Raw genomic sequence first — 19,587 nt, 5'->3', positions numbered from 1 at the left:
CCCCGCAGGCACCACTTGGTGAACTCTTTCAGTTGGTGCAAGAGCTCGCCCAGCTCTGGCCCTTCTAAAGCCCACCCACCAGTCTCTCTCCTCCCTCACATCACCCCTCCCCTTCCCCTTTCCAAACACAAGGCATTCCTTTGTATTCCTTCCCACTGCAGAGGCAGAAAAGGAGAACGAGGGTGCAGGGGAGGCAGGAGGGCGGGATCCCTGCTTTCGCTGCTGCAAACTTGCTGCCCAGAGCTTGCTAGAATCTTATCCCAAATGCCTCCAGTATATTTTCAGCTGGTGGGGCAGGCTGCATTTCTCCCTCCTTTTCTGCCCCCCACATGACTAAATGGCTGGTGCCCAGGACATTTGACCCCATGTGTCCCTGTAGGCAGTATGCCCCTGCACAGTTCTCTCAGAATTTTCTCAGCCCCACCTATCTCACAAGGTATCTGTTGTGGGGAGACAATGGGGAGATGATGGTAAGTTGCTTTGAGACTCCTTAAGGTTGAAAATAGCAGGGTATAAAAACCAATCCTTCTACTGGTTATCAGGAACAAGAGCTGGGCATTGATCTGTCTCAGATCAAAGGAATTTAAATAGGAATGTCAGTACCTCCAAGCATATTATAAATCCATTGAGAAGTTTTGAAAAGACTTTGTTGGGGGAAAAAATTTCCAGGCTGTACCACTTGATGTCACCAAACATACACCAGATATTACAGATGACACTCTATATTGGGTGCAGCTGGATATGCTTTTGCTGAATGCTTTTTCAAATGATGCCACAACAATTAAGTGTCTGTGGTGAGCTCAGAGTCATCAGGGATGCTGCATCTCACCTATAACAATGTGCCTGTACAGTTGTTCAGCAGTTACAACTTCTCCCTTCACTTCTGCTCCACAGTGGTAAAAAATCTGCATTTTCTTTGCAACTCAAATATCTTAAACAATGGAGGGTCACCTTAGACTAGGAGATGTCATCTTAATGTTTTCACTTCTCTAGTTCAGTGATAAATGTTCCTGTTAAAGACACAACAGTAGATGAGGTTGGCTTTTTCTAGGCATTTGATCACCTCAGTTTCTAGAAGTTTGGTATTTTATGTTTTGAAGTTTTATGTTTTGAAGTTTGATATTTGAGTTTTGCAATTAATCGATCAACCACAAAACCATCAGATGCAACTGAGAACTAGGTCCCAATAGTTATGGTGAACAGAACTACACAGCAGGTTAAATGCCACACATGCCAAAAGTATTTCCCCACCCCCACCCCCACCCCCCACCAATGGGACTACAATCAATAGTACAAAGAGCTGACTACATTAGGAATGGGACTACAATCAATAGTACAAAGAGCTGACTGATTTTGGGTTTTGTTCTCATGCTCAGGGGCAGACTGGCATGAGAAAACAGCCCCATCTATGGCCCACTCAAGCCCCACCCACTGCCAAAGGAGGGAAGGAAAAGCAGACTGGCTGCCCAACCAGCCGACTCTTTCAGGAATCAGGTGGGCTGGGAGCCTTGGGTGCTGCCTCCTTGAATATGCCCTTTTCACCACTGAATTAACCCAGCCTTGGTGGGGGAGAAACCACTGATCCCGGGAGACGTCCTGGTGGCTAGGATGGCCAGTCTATTCCTGCCTTATGCTCTCCTCTTGCAACACTGCAGAACATAACAGCAGTATTTAAAGGACATTTTAGAACGGAACACTGAGCTCCTAATGCAAGTGCCAAACTCATGCAATTTTCTCTTTTAATGATGTTTGTGATATTAATAGGAATGTCAATACAAGATAGAAATCCTATCACATGCCTTCTCTTCCCACAACAGTCGTTGACAAATGAATCAACAGTTAGTTTTATGAGCACTGCAGGTTTCAATATGATCTAAGACTGAGCAAAACAGCAGCTTAATATTGGAACACAAAACAAGGAGGCATTTGGCCACATCACCTGACAGCTATCATTCCATTCTGTAGGCTGCCATTCCACTCTAGATCATTCTATTCCCAGAGGCCATCACTCCAATCTATGAATCCTTATTTTTCCAGGGACTGTCATTCCACATCTAGAGGTCTTAGAGAAATCCTAGGCAGATCTACTCAGAGATAAGCCCCATGTTATTCATTGGGGCTTACTCCCAGTAAAGAGGATTGCAGCAATACTCTACTTGTAGAGGCCCATCCTGTTGGTTTCTGTGGCTCATTCCGCACATGCAGAATAATGCACTTTCAAACTGCTTTCAGTGCTCTTTGAAGCTGTGTGGAATAGCAAAATCCACTTGCAAACAGTTGTGAAAGTGGTTTGAAAACGCATTATTTTGCGTGTGCAGAAGGGGCCTCTGGCCCAGTCCTTGTTTTATTTGTATCTTTGTGCAGAATTTAATGGAACCCATTCTAGTCAATTGGCAATCCCAGCTCCCATTATATCCAGGGAACCTCCAGAAAGCTCCTGTTGTTTCCCATGGTTTCTACATGGGCAGTCCTCCAGGGTCTGAGGCCTTTTACTCCACATACTTATCTGTTACTTCCAAGTGCTGGGGACTGAAACTATGCAAAGCAAATGTTCTACCATTGAGCCCTAACTTCTCATTACTTTTCCTTCATGAGTGCATGCTATTTTAATTAAAATGACTGAAATCTATCTCGTATATAAGGCAACCTTGTAATATTTATATGATTTACTTTCCAGAAAGAACTTTATAATTGCAGTATTTTATATGCAAGACTATTTTTCCCCTGGCCCGCCCTACTTATCTTTGGCATCAAGGTTGTAAGCATTGTTAGTGAACAAAAGGTACTACAATAAATGAAGCTCAAAAATTATGTATGACAGTGTACTGAAAGTTACTAACATCTGCAAAGAGATAGGAACCCAATTTGTTTCCATCAGTTATGGGCTTCTTCAAATTTATATTTTACTTGTATGCTGTTAGATGTGCTGTCATAAGAAAGTATGCTCTTGAAACATAACTTTTTCTATGGAAATATCACCTACTTTTAAAGGAAGCCACACAAAAGATATATTGCCTCTGAGGAAAATGCAAGGTCTCAAAATACAGTGGGCATCAATCTGTCTGGGAACATAATTTCAAGACTGCTACACAACTTCTTGAAGTTCACTTTCCAGTTTCATGTTCCTCTTATGCTGGAGCAGTTCCCTCCCCCTACACACACACACACAATTTATACTTTGAAGCCATTTAGGGAGAAACAAGTGAATACAAACAACCATTTACTAAATGGTAGCAACATAATTTCTGTCTAATGCATTAGTAAGCTAGAAAAAGAAGAGTTTGGATTTATACTCCACCTTTCTCTTTTAAGGAGTATCAAGGTGGCTTACAAACTCTTTTTCCTTTCCCTCCCCACAACAGACACCTTATGAGGTAGGTGGGGCTTCATGTGTAGGAGAAGGGAAGCAAATCCAGTTCACCAGATAAGAGTCCACTGCTCATTTGGAGGAGTAGGATATCAAACCCAGTTCTCCAGATTAAAGTCCACCTGCTCCTAACCACTGTACCAAACTGGCTGTCACACCATGCTGGCTACTCATCTGTATTGTCCTGAGAAGTGATTAGGAAATTATCACCACATCCCACACCTAATAGCTGTGAGAAACTAGGAAAGTAAAAGTTCTCTTAATAAAGACAATACATATAGGATAATACAAAAACAGCTCAGCCTATTGGCTCCGGCTGTTTCTGTACAAGCAAAAAAAGCCAGAAAAACAGCGTTATGGATGGAGACTTCGCACGGCTGCCGCTGCAGAAACGGCGCTGCAGTGCTGCAACAACCCTCCAGCAGCCCCACAACAGTGTATTTGAAAATCACTAAACTTGCGAGTCTTTTCAACAATGGCGCTCTGCAGCCAGAGTCACACAGAGGGCCCACCAGGAATCAGTGCCACAGAGCCCGCCCCCATAATGGTGACCCACACTGGCACCAAACACCCGTGACATCTAACTGAGGAAAAAGAACACCGTTTGTGAAGCGCAGTCGTACTAAGCACCGCAGTTCAGCTGATGCACTACTTGTCCATGGAGCGGCCTGCAGCGTTGCCAATAACAGCAATGGCACAATGGAGTCCTGAATTTGCTCCTTGAGAACTGATTCCTAATCTAAGCTTTGGTGCTTGAGATGCCTTGGGTAAGACACTAACCCCAATCCAACAGGTATCTTGAATACATGGTGCTCATGGAAAAGTTGGATGCTATGTTGAAATTAGCATTGGTTTCTCACATATGGGCCAAATAAGGCACTTTTAGGCCTCTGCACACTAAACTTGGCTCTGTGCTGGATGCTGTTATAATCCTTGTATGTGGCGTACCGGCCTAATTATTGCCCGGAGGCATGTTTGCCTCCCCGCCCCCCCCCCTCCCCACTTACAGTAGTCAACAGGGAAGCTGGGGGAAGGTGGGTCTTAGAGGGGCGCGTCTCAGACAGGTGCTGCAGTACCCCCTGTCTCTCTGCAGGCCAGCTTATGATACCCCATGTCCCCATTAGCGGTATGCCACTGGGGAAAGGCATGCTGTTGCCCAAGAAGTTAAATGCTATAGAAGGAAGAACCTATTTCCAAAGAAACGCATGAATCTTCACAATCAGGAGAACCATTCTATTTTGAACACTTCTTTCTACATAAAGAGTTTGAATCCAAGACAGTAAAGTTAAAATTATAAAGCATGAACATACACAGCTTTTGAGTATTAGCAGCTCTTTCCCTCCTCTCCTAGTGCATAATTTCTTCAAAGGTTTCTGTCTAGAGTGTCACTTTGTATACACCACACAAAAAAGCATGTTTCTAATTCCTTATGGGTTATGTGAAGTACACAGAATACTGAAGCTGCATACATGCTGTTTGTTATTATTCTTACAATCTTGACCTAGAAATACAAAGTTGCAGTTCTTGTCCTTGCAATCTTCCTTGAATATGGTGTCGAAATTGGGATGTTTGTGAGAGATGAGGAAACAGATATTGTCACAATCCTGATGGACAAACAATCGATGGAGAAATCACAAAATATTTTCAAAAGCTGGTGAAAAAAAATGTCGTTTGGCTGGAAAATCATGATTTTTTTTTCAAACAGTACTTTTAGAGTCCAAAGAAGAAAGATTAACGGCAAAGATTATGCAGGAAGCAACATTTGCTTCAAGCACTGATTCATCTATTATCAAGTCTGCTGTTTCATATAACAGTGCATGCCCGGTGTCTAAAAACTGCAGGAAGATTTTGTGATTCCTTCTGGAAACAATCCAAAGCAATAGCAATGTTTTAAAAAACCAAATAAATAAATAATTTTTCATCAACATTTTCTAGCGCACTTTGTGTTAAGAAAGACAATCAAAGAGGCAAGGAAAGAGAAACAGATGTTGTTCGGCATGCCAGAAGGCCCAATAATTTGTGATTGTTTTAAACAGAATGGAGAACGAGTTTATGCAGACTTAATGAGGTTAGTCACTGAATGTTAAAGATCTCATTGCACCCAAGCATATTATGGGTAAATAAACTGACTCTCTCCCATTAAAAATAAAAAAGCCAGCAATTAGTTAGACCAGCTTTTAGTAACTGCAACACACATAATCTTTCCAGCCATCTGGGGTCCAAGCCATCTAGTGGCAAACTGAGGCAAGGCTGCAAAGGTTCAATTACGCATGAAGGAGGGAATTCAATGCTGCAGAAGCTGTGCATTGTGACTACATAGCAGAAAGATGCTTTCTATTCCTCTCATTAATGACAATTTAAAGCCTAGTAATACTAGAGCTCCTCAATGAGCATTGCATAATAACAAGCAGCCTAAACAAGCCACTGCTTCCCTAGTCCAGACTGACAACTCAAACTAAATATTTGCATTTGTGTAACAGCCTGGGATCTCGTCCCCATGTTGTGGCAATGTTATTAGGTTTCTGCAAGAATTCATGAACAGCTTGTAATGGGGGGCGGGGGAGTAATAACTGGCTAGATTGTTTCTTTTTCTCTCATTGACTGGTTCTAATCTGCCATGTTATTATTAACGCAAATATTGGTGGAATAGTAACAACTGTAGGTTGATTAATGCTAAGACAATACAGGCATGAATACATCCTTCAAGTTGGGAAAGATATTTCTGAAAATTCATTCCCCATGGCTGAAAGCTGGCTGAACTCTTACTGTATGTAATATCCTTGAAACTAACTTTAACAGTTTTGTCTTCCTGATTTTTTAATCTTAGTAACTGGCATAAAGACGCATGTGATGCATTCTTTCAAGGGCTAGCCATACCAACTCATCCACATCAACACAACATTATCATGAATTCTTCATATGTTGCTTCTTTCAAGAGTTGTTAGAATAGTTGTGTCTTATCTCAGTCCTACTAGACTACAGAAACATCAGCCAGTTTAAGCTTGTCACTAATGTAACTAACGTCACTCGATCAGAAAATGCATGTCATGGAAAAGTAGTTCTGTCAGACTCTGACATTAATGCTTTTACTACAAAGTAGATAAACTTCTATGTAAAAAGTGAATTATGCTACTCAAATCTATGCAGATTCATAAATTAGATTGACTGAGTTCAGTACATACCCCTTTTAATTTATAAACATTGTGGAGACAGGCCAGAATGTGTATAAAATTTGTATTTAACCAAGAAACATGGAAGTTGCCTGAACCAAAGATTTGATGAATCAAAATGGTTCTCTGTATAGAGACCAGCTGAAGCCTGCATTTTTGCAGTAGGTCAAAAGGAATGTTACCAGCTTGCTAGAAGCTTGTCAGGCAAGCAAGATAACATCTTTAGTATCTTGGCACTGAGGGCCAACGTGACAGCAGACATATCCAATTTTATAACTTTGGTTTTTGGGTTAGAAATAGAATGTGATTAGTCAAATGAAAAAGTGTTTTTCTATTTATGTTGAATGAACACAGAAATGATAATGAGTGATTCACATGTATTAGTATTTCACTATAATTCTATTGGTTAGAATCAATATGTGTAAATCATGTTTTAACATTTTAACTGGGAGAAGAAAGTTTTATGATCCTAAGGAATCCTGCATAGCTTAAGGACATAGCTCTCTCTGGGAGAAAAACAGAAGAACAGGTTTTTCTTGGAGACAGAGGCTAGCTTTATTGCAGTTCTTTGCATGGGTAAAGGTAACAGCACGCAGTGTTTGAGTAACAGAAGGAATGTAGAATAAGAGGCTGTCTTACTGTGACCAGGAGACAGATTCTATCCAATGAGATTTTAAGGTACATGCTTGTAGCACGTGAAAGAGGTATGGATCATGTACGTAACTCTTATGATGATGATTGTATGACGTCTGTATTCCTGCATCTATAAAAACTAAGGTTCTTCCTCTGCTGGGCGTGCCTCTTTCGAGAGCCACCCGGGAGGGTTAACCTTCTGTAACTTTCTAAATTCTGTGTCTATAAAAATTGGTCCTTTGTATGAAGTGTGGGTGCCTCTTACCCTTAAGAGGACACCCTGGTCAGATACTTATGCTGTCCAGTAAACTTATCTTCTGTTTCAAAACTGTTTCTTGGGTGTTTTCTAACTTTTAAGTTTTTCTTAAACTAATTCAGCTGTGTAGGACCAGAGACGCTGGCCCCACAACATTTAGTGGTCTTCAGAGAATGCTCTAATTTTACATTGGCTCAGTTCAGATAATTCAACCCATGAAGGAGAGAAAAAGAAGAGTTTGGATTTATATCCCCCATTTCTCTCCTGTAAGGAGACTCAAAGGGGCTTACAATCTCCTTGCCCTTCCCCCCTCACAACAAACACCCTGTGAGGTAGGTGGGGCTGAGAGAGCTCCCAAAAGCTGTGACTAGCCCAAGGTCACCCCGCTGGCATGTGTGGCAGTGCACAGGCTAATCTGAATTCCCCAGATAAGCCTCCACAGCTCAGGCGGCAGAGCTGGAAATCAAACCCGGTTCCTCCAGATTAGATACACGAGCTCTTAACCTCCTATGCCACTGCTGCTCTCTTCATGTTCTCTCATGAACAATTAATGAGTTGAATTCAGCCAGCTTTTTAATTCCACCTTGGCCAGTTCTTACACAGGCATTTCACATGGTTTTTCTCCATGCAGGCCTCATAATTTCCAAAATAGCCATTCTGATGGAACCCCTTGCTCCCCTTTTTGCCAGTAGAAATGCTGGTTGGATCCAACCCTATGATTTACAGTTGCCTACGAAGCAGAATTTGAAATCATGGCCTGAAGCTGCCGTGAAAGCTAGATTACATTCTTTTGACATTGCATTCAAATTGATAGACTGTGGGCTCTACCAGCAACTCTCTTCTGCTAAGTCCACCCAATTATTCCACCAAAGACTGGCACCGATGCTGGCATGCAGGCATTTAAGCTGGCGCAGGGGAGCACAGCAGCAGTGCTTGAACCCAGAAATCAGACCAGGCGCCATTGCTGCTATGCCAATTAGGCCTGTGATGTCATCCAGGGAAATGTTCCAGGGGCCTTCCCAGGAGAGTCAGCTTCCAGTGATGTTTCAGCCCAGGAATGCCCTCTTTCAGTGGCGCAGACTTACGCATGAAAAATGCATGGCATAAGTCTGTTTAGGGAATGGGCTAGCCGAGAGTGGTGAGAGATTTTTTTCCTCTCTCTACCAGAGCCCATTCAACCAATTCCTGCCTTGGGAGTGGTGTCGTGTTGCTGTTCCTAGCTGCCATTCTATTTCCTCTCACTCCCCCCAATTGGGCTGTCTGCTTTTCCTGGAAAATCTAAACGTTCATTTTAAGTAATGAGATAAAGACTAAGACCATACAAAGGTAATCACAATATTAAGTCATATCTACTTTCCTTTAATTCAGGCTTTGCTTAGTGAAAATAAAGTAATTAAAATGTAACCTTAGCAAAAACACCAGCCATACTTTACCAGTGTTTCAATATCTCTAGTAATTGCAGCATTTACGGTTTTGCTGAAAATGCCCACATTAAACATTAAGTAGCTGCAGTGTCATTAAGAGGTCACTGTTTTGCAGTGCTTATGTTTCAACTCAACCATTTATTTCAAGGCAATAATACATGTGATAAAAAGAAACAGATTTTCTTTAATAAAAGTACAAGCAACTTTAATTGTGGATCATTTTTTGAAAAGTCCTTGCAAAGAATATGACGTGAGGTGAGATCGAAAGCAATTTCACATGGTGTTTCAAATGCTTGTACAGAATCCTCAGGCAATGTTGTCATTCTCCAAATAAAGTATCCAGCTCTCTATCCATCTTCAAGAACAAATCTAAGACCATTTCTATAGCAGTACTGAATCATGTTCTTGGGTTGGGTAAAATAAAACAGGAAGAGAAGAAGAGGTTCAGTGCTAAAGCTGAGGCACACAGTCTCGTGTATTGTTTTGACTGTGGAGTAGGAAGTCAGATGGTTCAATCAAATCACTGCTGGGTCACATTGGTATGACAGGCGACACCACTTGGGGGAGCACTCCTCAAGCTCAGCAACCTCAGGCCAGCAACCTCAATAGGATGATGCAACCTGAAATTTTGCAAGGAGAATGCAAGACTTTGTACAACAATGAGAATGTATTGTACATGAAGGTAGACTATCACGTCCCTACTGTTTATATAAAGACTGTAAACCAGGGTCCCTTGGCAGTTGGCCCTTTGAGAGGGCTTATCAGGCCTGCAACCCAGCTGAGGAAAACTGCCCCTGCTTTTGAGTTGGCCTGGTGCAGGCTCACCTATGGGCTCACCAGTCTAGGCAGCCACTCCATCCCACAGTGGGATGGCCAGTACAGGTACCTACCCCACCTCACTCCTAGTCTGGCCTGGTGAGCCTCCCTCCAGTGCCAATCTGGGCTGGCACGCCCATTGCAGCACACACACCCCACTAGTGCTGATCTGGGCTAGCAAATGGGCTCACAAGTTGAGGCAGCCACTCCCCTACCCTCCCCCCCAGTGCTGAATATCTCCCACAGTGCTGATCTGGACTAGTAAGGCTGTTGCAGGCTCATCTGCTGAGTTAGCCACCCCACTTCCACCACTTACCACCTCCCCCAATATTGATCTGAGCTGCTGTGGGCTTGCCAGCTCAGTCATCATTCCGCACCCACCCCCCCAAGGTCCCCACCTTCCACAGTACCATTGTGGGCTGGTGAACCCACTGTAAGCTCAACAGCTGAGGTAGCCATCCTAGTGCTGATCTGGACTGGTGAGCCTGCTAGGGGCTTGCCAGCCACCTCCTCCCGCTGGGTCTAGCTTGACCAAGAATTCAATACCCCTGCCCTAAATTGATCAGGCCTGGTAAAAGGTGCAGTGACTGTCAAATGCTGAAACACGTGTGCCCCAATGAAGGATCATTATACTAATGTCCAAGTGAAGAGGACCCTTTGAGTTCAGATGTAAACAAAGCAAGCTGCCTCCTGGAATTCTTTTTGGCACAGGCCTGATCACAAAATTTGACTTCAAATTCTTCACTGAACCCTTCCCTTCTGGTCTCATCGGAGTAGGTAGGCTCTCTCTTACAGACACCTTCCTTGTGTTTCAGCGCTGTAATTCCCAACTGTCCATGTCGTCTGGAAGGAGATGGGTTCTGTTTTATAATGCAGAAGCATATAGCAGAGACAAAGTTTTTCTTGAAGTTCTCATTCATAAGGCCGTAAACAATGGGATTGCAAATGGAATTGGAAAATCCAATGATTTGAACTATACCAACTATCATTTTAATAGTGACATCGTCATACTCCTTTTCAAAATTACCTGGAAAGAAGAAAATATGTATTATAACAAGTAATTCAGACCCTACTTACAAACATTATTTAGCTTTCTTCGAAGCTTCAAGGCATCCTGTTCTGCATTACCAAATGTGTTTCTTTCAAATTATTCATTTGTAGCAGAAAAATAAGGCATTCTAATTTATCTAGAACTAAATATATTCAAGGGAGAAATGCAAATTCACTAAGAAAATCTATGATGGACTGCAAGGAAACATGTTATTTTAAACTGCAGTTCTGTCTAAGAAAATAACTGTTTTACCTTCAGAGTGTGGCACAAGAAACCTAGGAACAGGAGGAGCCACCTGATTGGCTGTAGTCTCCGGCACTCTGATTGGGCAAGTAACAATGTGATGCAGAGGAGACAGGAGGATATCTCCCTTGTGAGGACAACCTTAAGAATTTTGGTTGGAATCATTCCTGCTGTTAAGAACTGTCTTTGTTTTAACTGAGTACAAACTAAACATCTCTGAGGGATAGTTCAGTCAAAGTGTGTGACAGGAACCACAGTGGTACCTCGGTTTTCGTCAATAATTCATCAGAAAGGAATCGACGAAAACCAAAATCAATGAAAACCGAGGCACCATTTCCCATAGGAATCAATGTAAATCCAATTAATCCGTTCGAGGCACTCCAAAAAGTGCCTCCAATGGATTAATTGGTTTCCTCAAACCCCAGCTGGGAGGCAGAGGGAGTTCCTTATTTGGGCAGTGACATCAGGGAGTGTCACTGCCCAAATAAGGAGCTCCCTCTGCCTCCCGACTGGCTGGGGTTTAAGGAAGCTCCTAGGCAGCGACCTATGCTTCTGTGTAAACTTGGCGACAAACTGGATCCTACTATGCACTTTTACTTTGTTTCAATTCTGATTGGTTGTATAACCCAAATCTTATTTGATTGTTCACTGAATGTCCCATCGTGTTGACTGTCACTTCTGAGCAATTTGCCTTGAATCCCAGTGAGAAAGGCTGACTGTAAATACCATAAATATGTGACTCTGCAAGATAGCCCCCATACCACTGCTTCATCATCCCATTCATTTAACTTTAACTGGCAGGGGCTGATGGGAATTGTACTCCATAACATCTGGAGTGCCAAAGGTTCACCACCACTGTTTTATATCTTGCCAGCCAGCCTGACCAGAATATTGTGACCTCCCATGGGTGTCTTTTATGGGTTTTTCTTGCCATCTGTTTGTTTGTTGTTCTACTGCTTTAAGTTTTAATTGATTTTATTGTATTGTTTTATCTGGGTTATATTGATGTTCGTCACCCTGAGCCCTATTGGGAAGGGTGGGATATAAATCTATAAATAAATAAATATTGCAACTCTTAGGTGAAACATACAAGGGTATTGTACTTATACTGATAGCAACAGCAGAATCCCTGGTAAGCTAACAATTCATATTTTTCAAAGCAAATCCCATAATCTCAATGAACTGTGATAATCTAAAAATTAGGTTTGGGAAAGAACACATTATTACTGCAGAACAAAAAGAACTGAAACGTCACTGGTAATTTGAGCAGAGAACTACAAAGAATTTTTTTAGTAAATCCCTGCAATTTCAGAAGACTTATTTACTCACTGTATTCTATCATCATGTGAACTACATGAAAAGGAGCCCAGCAGACTGCAAACAAAACCACTACAGTCACCATCATAATGATTGCTCGCTTCTTCTTCCTAAAAGAAAAGAGACAGTTTGTATTGAAAGTTTTAGCACATGAATCAGGACAGATGATGGTGATGGGGAAGGATCTGAGATGTGATCTGCTAATGCATATATGTCACTTATCACTAAATTCAGTAACTGTACTGGAAGATGGGAGAGTAGCAAATGTCACGTTGATCCTTAAAAGGGAATCCAGAGATAAACCAGGAATTTTCAGGCCAGTCAGCCTAATATCTGTCCCAAGAAAATTAGTAGAAAGTATAATCAAGGGCAGAATTATTAGCACATCATGGAACAAAGCCTGATGAGGGGAAATCAGTATGGCTTCTGCAAAAGGAAATCCTACCTCAGCAAAAGAAAGTCCTACCTTTTTGAGTTCTTTGAGAAAGTGAACAAGCATGAAAATAATGGTGACCTATTATTACTGCGACAATTATTATATTGAGATTTCAAGTGCCATCCATTTTAATTTTGGAACTATCAGCTTACAATTTTAGTGTGACCACAATTTTGTATTTTATTGTATTTACTAGATTTATTGTATCTTATGGAAGCCACCCTGAGCCTGCGAGAAGAAAGGTAGCATACAAATATAGTTAGTTAGTTAGTTAGTTAGTTAGTTAGTTAGTTAGTTAGTTAGTTAGTTAGTTAGTTAGTTAGTTAGTTAGTTAGTTAGTTAGTTAGTATAGCTGAAGATGGGAAACTGGCTGGTAAATGGCTGAAGAGAGAATGAGGCAGATGAAAAAGGAGAAGGGAAAGATAAAATAATATATGAAGAAGGATACAGGTAAAATGAGGTACCACTCATTTTAAGGACCACAGTCCTTGATTGTGGCGTAGTGGTTAAGAACAGGTGCACTCTAGTCTGGAGAACCGGGTTTGATTCCCCGCTCCACCACTTGAGCTGTGGAGGCTTATCTGGGGAACTAGATTAGCCTGTGCACTCCAATACACACCAGCTGAGTGACCTTGGGCTAGTCACAGCTCTGTGGAGCTGTCTTAGCCCCACCTACCTCACAGGGTGTTGTTGTGAGCGGGGGAAAGGAGATTGTAAGCCCCTTTGAGTCTCCTTACAGAGGGTATAAATCCAAACTACTACTACTACTACTACTACTACTACTACTACTACTACTACTACTACTACTACTACTACTACTACTCCTCTTCTCCTTCTCCTCCTTCTTTTCCTTCTGTCATGCATGTAGTCCTGGCCCACACAACTAAACTACAGTTTTCCTAGGCAGAGACCTCTAGGGATGGGGATGGGGGGGAGGGACAGCTTAAGACAGAGAAGCAGATAAAGGTAGGTTGTCTGTTGAGTGTGGAGGAGACAGGGTTACCTATGATTACTCATGATCTATGTAGCTGGGAGATCTGTTGTGATTCTAGGAGATCTCCAGGCCACACTAGGAAGTAGGCAACCCTGGAAGGAGACAGGGAAAGAGAAGAAGCTGTGGGGGTTTCAGGAAAGGAAAAGAGGAATAGCTGGCAAAGGGAAAATAAGATGCCTCCCACAAGCCCTTGTGGGTTCCCATTTGTCTTGTTATTACTGTACATCATTGCTACTATTAACATCCTCAAAGAAACCATGTACTAACCATGATATTTTAGACATTTCGTTCCTATGCATAGTTTGCAGAACAGAAGCATCTCCGACTCGTTTCTTAATCCAGAGCTCATAGCCAATCTTACTGTAGAGCAACAGCATGAGCATAAGTGGGAGAAGAAAGAGAATGACCAATATGAAAGTTGCATAAATCTTCTGGCGAACAGGACTGGCCCATTCTTCCAAGCAGCAAACATACTCCTTTTCAAAAAGGAAGTCATATTTAACCTGAAATACAGGAAATAGAAAAATCACACTTCACGCACACAGTCCCACAATTTACTCAGACATCTGTAAAGGTTTAAACATAAACTGGAATGAACCTAAAAAAAACTACCTTAACCATTGTCCCCCTAGAACATTATTGACCACTTTGGCTAACAAGGCTGTCAAGCAGAAGAAACTTTCCCATTCCTGCTACCAGACTTTCTTTGAGTTGGAGATGCCATGGATGGAACCTGGAGGCCTATGCATGCAAAACACATGGTCTACCACTGAGCCATGTGCTAGGCAGACACATATAGCTATCCATTTCTAACAAAACTAATTGGCCTACATGGTGAATGTGGATGTTTCTGTACACAGTTGGAAGCACAACATGGCTCTCACAGGGTCCAGCCCTACCAAATTCCATTAATTTGGCTAGCCCTGTGTCTAGGGCAGGGGTAGGGAACCTTTAATACTCAAAGAGCCATTTGGACCCGTTTTTCATGGGAAAAGAAAACACTTGGAGCCGCAAATAATTTTTGACATTTAAAATAAAGATAACGCTGTATATATTGGGGTTTTTTACCTTTTACTGCACTCATTCTGAGAAGCGCATGGATGCACCCGCCCTGCTGCCTGAAGGGCGGGCAAGGATGGGGCCAGCGGCTTGGCCTTGCCGGCCGCAGGGAAAACGCCCGCCCCGCTCGAACAAGGCGGGCGAGAGGTGAAACCCGCGGCGCTGCCCAGCCGGCCGCGGACAATTGGTGCGCCCGCCCTGCTCCCTGCAGGGCAGGCAAGGATGAAGCCGGCGGCTTGGCCTTGCCAGCCGCAGGGAAAGCGCCCGCCCCACTCGAACAAGGCGGGCGAGAGGGGAAGCCCGTGGCGCGGCCCAGTCGGCTGTGGACAATTGGTGCGCCCGCCCTGCTGCCTGCAGGGCGGGCAAGGATGAAGCCAGCGGCTCGGCTCGTGGAGCCGCAGTGCAAGGGCAGAAGAGCCGCATGCGGCTCTCGAGCCGCAGGTTCCCTACCCCTGGTCTAGGGCAATATTTATCTTAACCAATTACTTTTGTTCAGTCTTGTGGAAATCAAAAACCAGCAGTGCCTTTACTTAAGGATTTACACAAGGGAAAGTCTGAAAATTCTTAGAAGGAATATACATTCATACACACCAGGTTTACCATGTGCTAGTATTTTTCCATTAAACAGAACAGGGGTAATAAGAAATTTAAAAGTGTTTTTTTTAATGAAGGATTCTTAGTAGTAAAACTAAGAGTTAAACTGGATCCTAAATAGCATAATGTATTAAAATTTACTAGTAATGACCACTGTACTTCCAGAGACAACCAAAATTCTGTAGAATTCAGTGTTTGTTCTGGGAAGGATGCCATTCATAGGAAAGAAAACGAATGACTCGGAATAAGTAGGGGCATTATAGCTGAAAGTAATCATAGTGGGAAAGAGAAGTTAAAAAGGAAACAAAGATAATACTAGCACAGAAAATGCATAGAATTTATGCAGGATCATCAGTTTTAAATTAATTAATAAACTTTAAATTTTAAATTTAAACTTGATATTTAAACTTTACATTTAATTTTAATTTTAAACTCAATATTAATGGGCATTTACAGGAGAATTTTCCAAGACTCTGTGAGGTGGGTGGGGCGGAGAGAGCTTCAAAGAACTGTGACTAGCCCATTGTCACCCAGCTGGCATGTGTTGGAGTGCACAAGTTAATCTGGTTCCTCAATTTAGCCTCTACAGATCAAGTGGCAGAGTGGGGATCAAACCCAGTTCTCCAGATTAGAGTGCACCTGATCTTCACCACTACACCATGCTGGCTCTTGAGGCAGAATGCAAACAGTCACTCTTGAGGCAGAATGCAAACATACCTATGTATATGTCCATTGTATCCTTCCCACAGATTGACTCTCAAAGCCCAGTACAATTCAAAGCCATAAACACACAATTAAATGAAAAGGGAAATGCGTTTTTTTTTAATTTGGAGAAAAAATTATATTTAAATAAAAACAGTTGTTCTTATTGAAGCTGTTTGCAGAACCCTGATGATACAGAAGCAGAAATTTGATCTTGTAGACAGCAGAATGTTTGCCTAAGCTGGACAGGTGGCATTCAGAGGTGAAAATGTTGAGCAGATGGCATCCTCTTTCATGTTCCAAATCCTAATCATTCAGGGACTTCTTCTTTTAGGCCATGCTGAAGATTGGTGACTTCTCCCTCAAACCACCTGCTAACCTACCAGCTATAGCTATTACAATTCTGCGTTTTTCTCCTGTCTCAGCAGTAGCCATGAGCCAGACACAGACACACCATCTCCCTGGATGCTGACAGTAAGAAAGGGGCTTCTTCATTTAAGGCAAGCTGTTGATTGATGACTCTGGCTTTCTCTTCTCTGATCTTCCTTCCTTCCTGATATCAGCAAAGAGGGATTGAAGGGGTTAAGGAGAGGCAATGATCTGGTGCAACTGACCATTCCAATATTAATCATAACCAGAGGCTGGTGTAGGCAGCAATCTTCCATTCCTTATAAGACAGTATTTGTTTAGAATAGATGGCAGATGCTCAGTGAAATATGAATAAAAACCAAGGTGAACTGAAGTGACAATGCTTAAAAACTCACCTTGGAATTAGAGAATTACAGCAGTCATACTTAACTGACTGCTTGACCAGACAAGGCCAGAAGAAAATGATTTTCAAAGCTGTCTATAAATCTAGTAACATAGCTTGTAAATCTCTTTTTCCTTTCTTAAGGACAAGGCCAAATTGTACCCTACTGTTATTCACATTTTTCTCAACAGTTATAATCACTTTTCACATGCCTCCAGCACACATTTCTACTATCACACTTTTAACATCACATTTTACAATTATTTGATGTATACCGTATATACTCGTGTATAAGTCGACCCTTCAAAACTGGATTTTTGGTCAGGGGAGGAATGTTTATGTTAGCAGTACCAACATTTCAGAGTATCTTTAGGAGCCCCTCCTGATGATACCACCCAGGTTTGGTGAAGTTTGGTTCAGGGGGTTCAAAGTTATGTACTCCCCATCTACTAATAGCTTCCATTGGAAACAATGGGGGATGAGAGCACCCCCTTTGGGAATCCATAACTTTGGACCCCCCAAACCAAACATCACCAAACCTGTCTGGTATCAGCAAGAGGTTATCCTGATGATACCACCCAGGTTTGGTGAAGTTTGGTTCAAGGGGTCCAAAGTTATGGACCCTCAAAATGTAGCCCCATCTACTATTAGCTCCCATTGGAAAACAATGGGGGATGGGGCACCCCCTTTGAGGGTCCATAACTTTGAACCCCCTGAACCAAACTTTACAAAACTTGTTTGGTATATCAGGAGAGTCTCTTGAAAAATCCCTTAAGTTTTGGTGCTGCTAGCCTAAAAACAGCTCCCCTGGTGGCCGACAAAGTAAAAACCCTAAAATATTTTTTAAAATACACCTCACTCTCGTATAAGTCGAGGAGGGCTTTTTCAGCACAAAAAATGTGCTTAATTGGACTTATATGCGAGTATATACAGTAGTTACCTACAGCTCAGTCCTGAACAAAAAAAAGTCTCTACTTATGTGGATACTAATTGGCATCAACACAATAGTTGGGGCACAAAAGCATAAATCACCAATCTATAAGAAAGGGCCTAGAGGGGACCCAGGAAATTACAGGTCAGTCAGTTTGACATCTGTTCCTGGTAAATTAGTAGAATCTATCATTAAAGATAAAATTATTAAACATGTAGAAAAGCAAGACCTGCTGAGGAAGAGTCAGCATGGCTTTTGCAGAGGCAAGTCCTGTCTTACAAACTTACTAGAGTTCTTTGAGGGTGTAAACAGGCATGTGGATAAGGGGGAACCAGTGGACATTGTCTACTTGGATTTCCAAAAGGCTTTTGACAAAGTTCCTCACTAGAGACTGTTGAGAAAACTCAGCAATGAAGGAATAAGAGGGGAAGTCCTCCTATGGATTAAAAACTGGTTGAGGATCAGGAAACAAAGGGTGGGTATAAATGGGAAGTTCTCACAATGGAGAGATGCAGGGAGTGGTGTCACCCAAGGATCCGTTTTGGGACCAGTGCTCTTTAACCTATTCATAAATGACCTGGACGTAGGGGTGGGTAGCGTGGTGGCCAAGTTTGCAGATGATACCAAATTATGTAGGGTGGTGAGAACCACAAAGGATTGCGAAGAGCTCCAAGAGGACCTTGATAAATTAGGTGAGTGGGCTAAGAAATGGCAAATGCAGTTCAATGTAGCAAAATGTAAAGGGATGCACATAGGGGCAAAAAATCCAAACTTCACATACATGCTACAAGGGTCAGTGCTATCAGTCACAGACCAGGAAAGGGATTTGGGCGTCTTAGTGTATAGTTCCATGGGAATGTCAACTCAATGCATGGCAGCTGTGAAAAAGGCAAACTCTATGCTGGGGATCATTAGGAAAGGAGTTGATAATAAAACTGCAAGGATTGTCATGCCCTTATATAAAGCCGTGGTGCAACCGCACTTGGAGTACTGTGTTCAGTTCTGGTCACCACATCTCAAAAAGGATATCGAAGAGATAGAAAAAGTGCAGAGAAGGGCAACGAGGATGATTGAAGGATTGGAGCACCTTCCTTATGAGGAGAGGCTGCAACATTTGGGACTCTTTAGTTTGGAAAGGATACGTCTGAGGGGGGATATGATTGAAGTCTATAAAATTATGCATGGGTTAGAAAATGTTGACAGAGAGAAATTTTTCTCTCTTTCTCACAATACTAGCACCAGGGGGCATTCATTGAAAATGCTGGGGGGAAGAATTCGGGCTAATAAAAGGAAACACTTCTTCACGCAACGTGTGATTGGTGTTTGGAATATGCTGCCACAGGAGGTGGTGATGGCCACTAACCTGGATAGCTTTAAAAAGGGCTTGGACAGATTTATGGAGGAGAAGTCGATCTATGGCTACCAATCTTGATCCTCCTTGATCTGAGACTGCAAATGCCTTAGCAGACCAGGTGCTCAGGAGTAGCAACAGCAGAAGGCCATTGCTTTCACATCCTGCATGTGAGCTCCCAAAGGCACCTGGTGGGCCACCACGAGTAGCAGAGTGCTGGACTAAATGGACTCTGGTCTGATCCAGCAGGCTAGTTCTTATGTTTGTATGTTCTTAAATACACCACACACCCTACCCTACCTCCAGTCGCTGCACATGCCACATAGGAGATCCAACAATAGCTGCCACCAACCACACTATGCCTGTAAAACAACAACAAAAATGCAATGTTACACAGTGGGAACAAAAAATTCAAGTAACCGATTCAATTTTTTGTTTTCATATGCCACATGGGTATATGGAACATTTAGCCTAGATTACAGATTTCAGAAA

The 19,587-nt window shown here is 42.4% G+C and overlaps 1 protein-coding gene across 1 annotated transcript in view; it reads right to left on the bottom strand.

The window, feature by feature from the left end:
* Positions 1-8,769: 8,769 nt before the first annotated feature.
* The window catches only part of QRFPR (pyroglutamylated RFamide peptide receptor), a 37,471-nt gene continuing 26,653 nt past the window's right edge, over positions 8,770-19,587 (bottom strand). Inside the window, exons 3-6 of the mRNA XM_048508848.1 lie at positions 19,396-19,457; positions 13,975-14,210; positions 12,290-12,387; positions 8,770-10,693 (exon numbers count right to left, since the gene is read on the bottom strand). Coding sequence (XP_048364805.1) covers positions 10,299-10,693; positions 12,290-12,387; positions 13,975-14,210; positions 19,396-19,457 — 791 coding nt within the window. The 3' untranslated portion in view covers positions 8,770-10,298. The remainder of the gene's footprint in view (positions 10,694-12,289; positions 12,388-13,974; positions 14,211-19,395; positions 19,458-19,587) is intronic.

The sequence above is a fragment of the Sphaerodactylus townsendi genome, linkage group LG10, assembly GCF_021028975.2.
Source record: "Sphaerodactylus townsendi isolate TG3544 linkage group LG10, MPM_Stown_v2.3, whole genome shotgun sequence".
Taxonomy (NCBI): Eukaryota; Metazoa; Chordata; class Lepidosauria; order Squamata; family Sphaerodactylidae; genus Sphaerodactylus; species Sphaerodactylus townsendi.
This window is presented reverse-complemented; position numbering and strand designations above follow the sequence as displayed.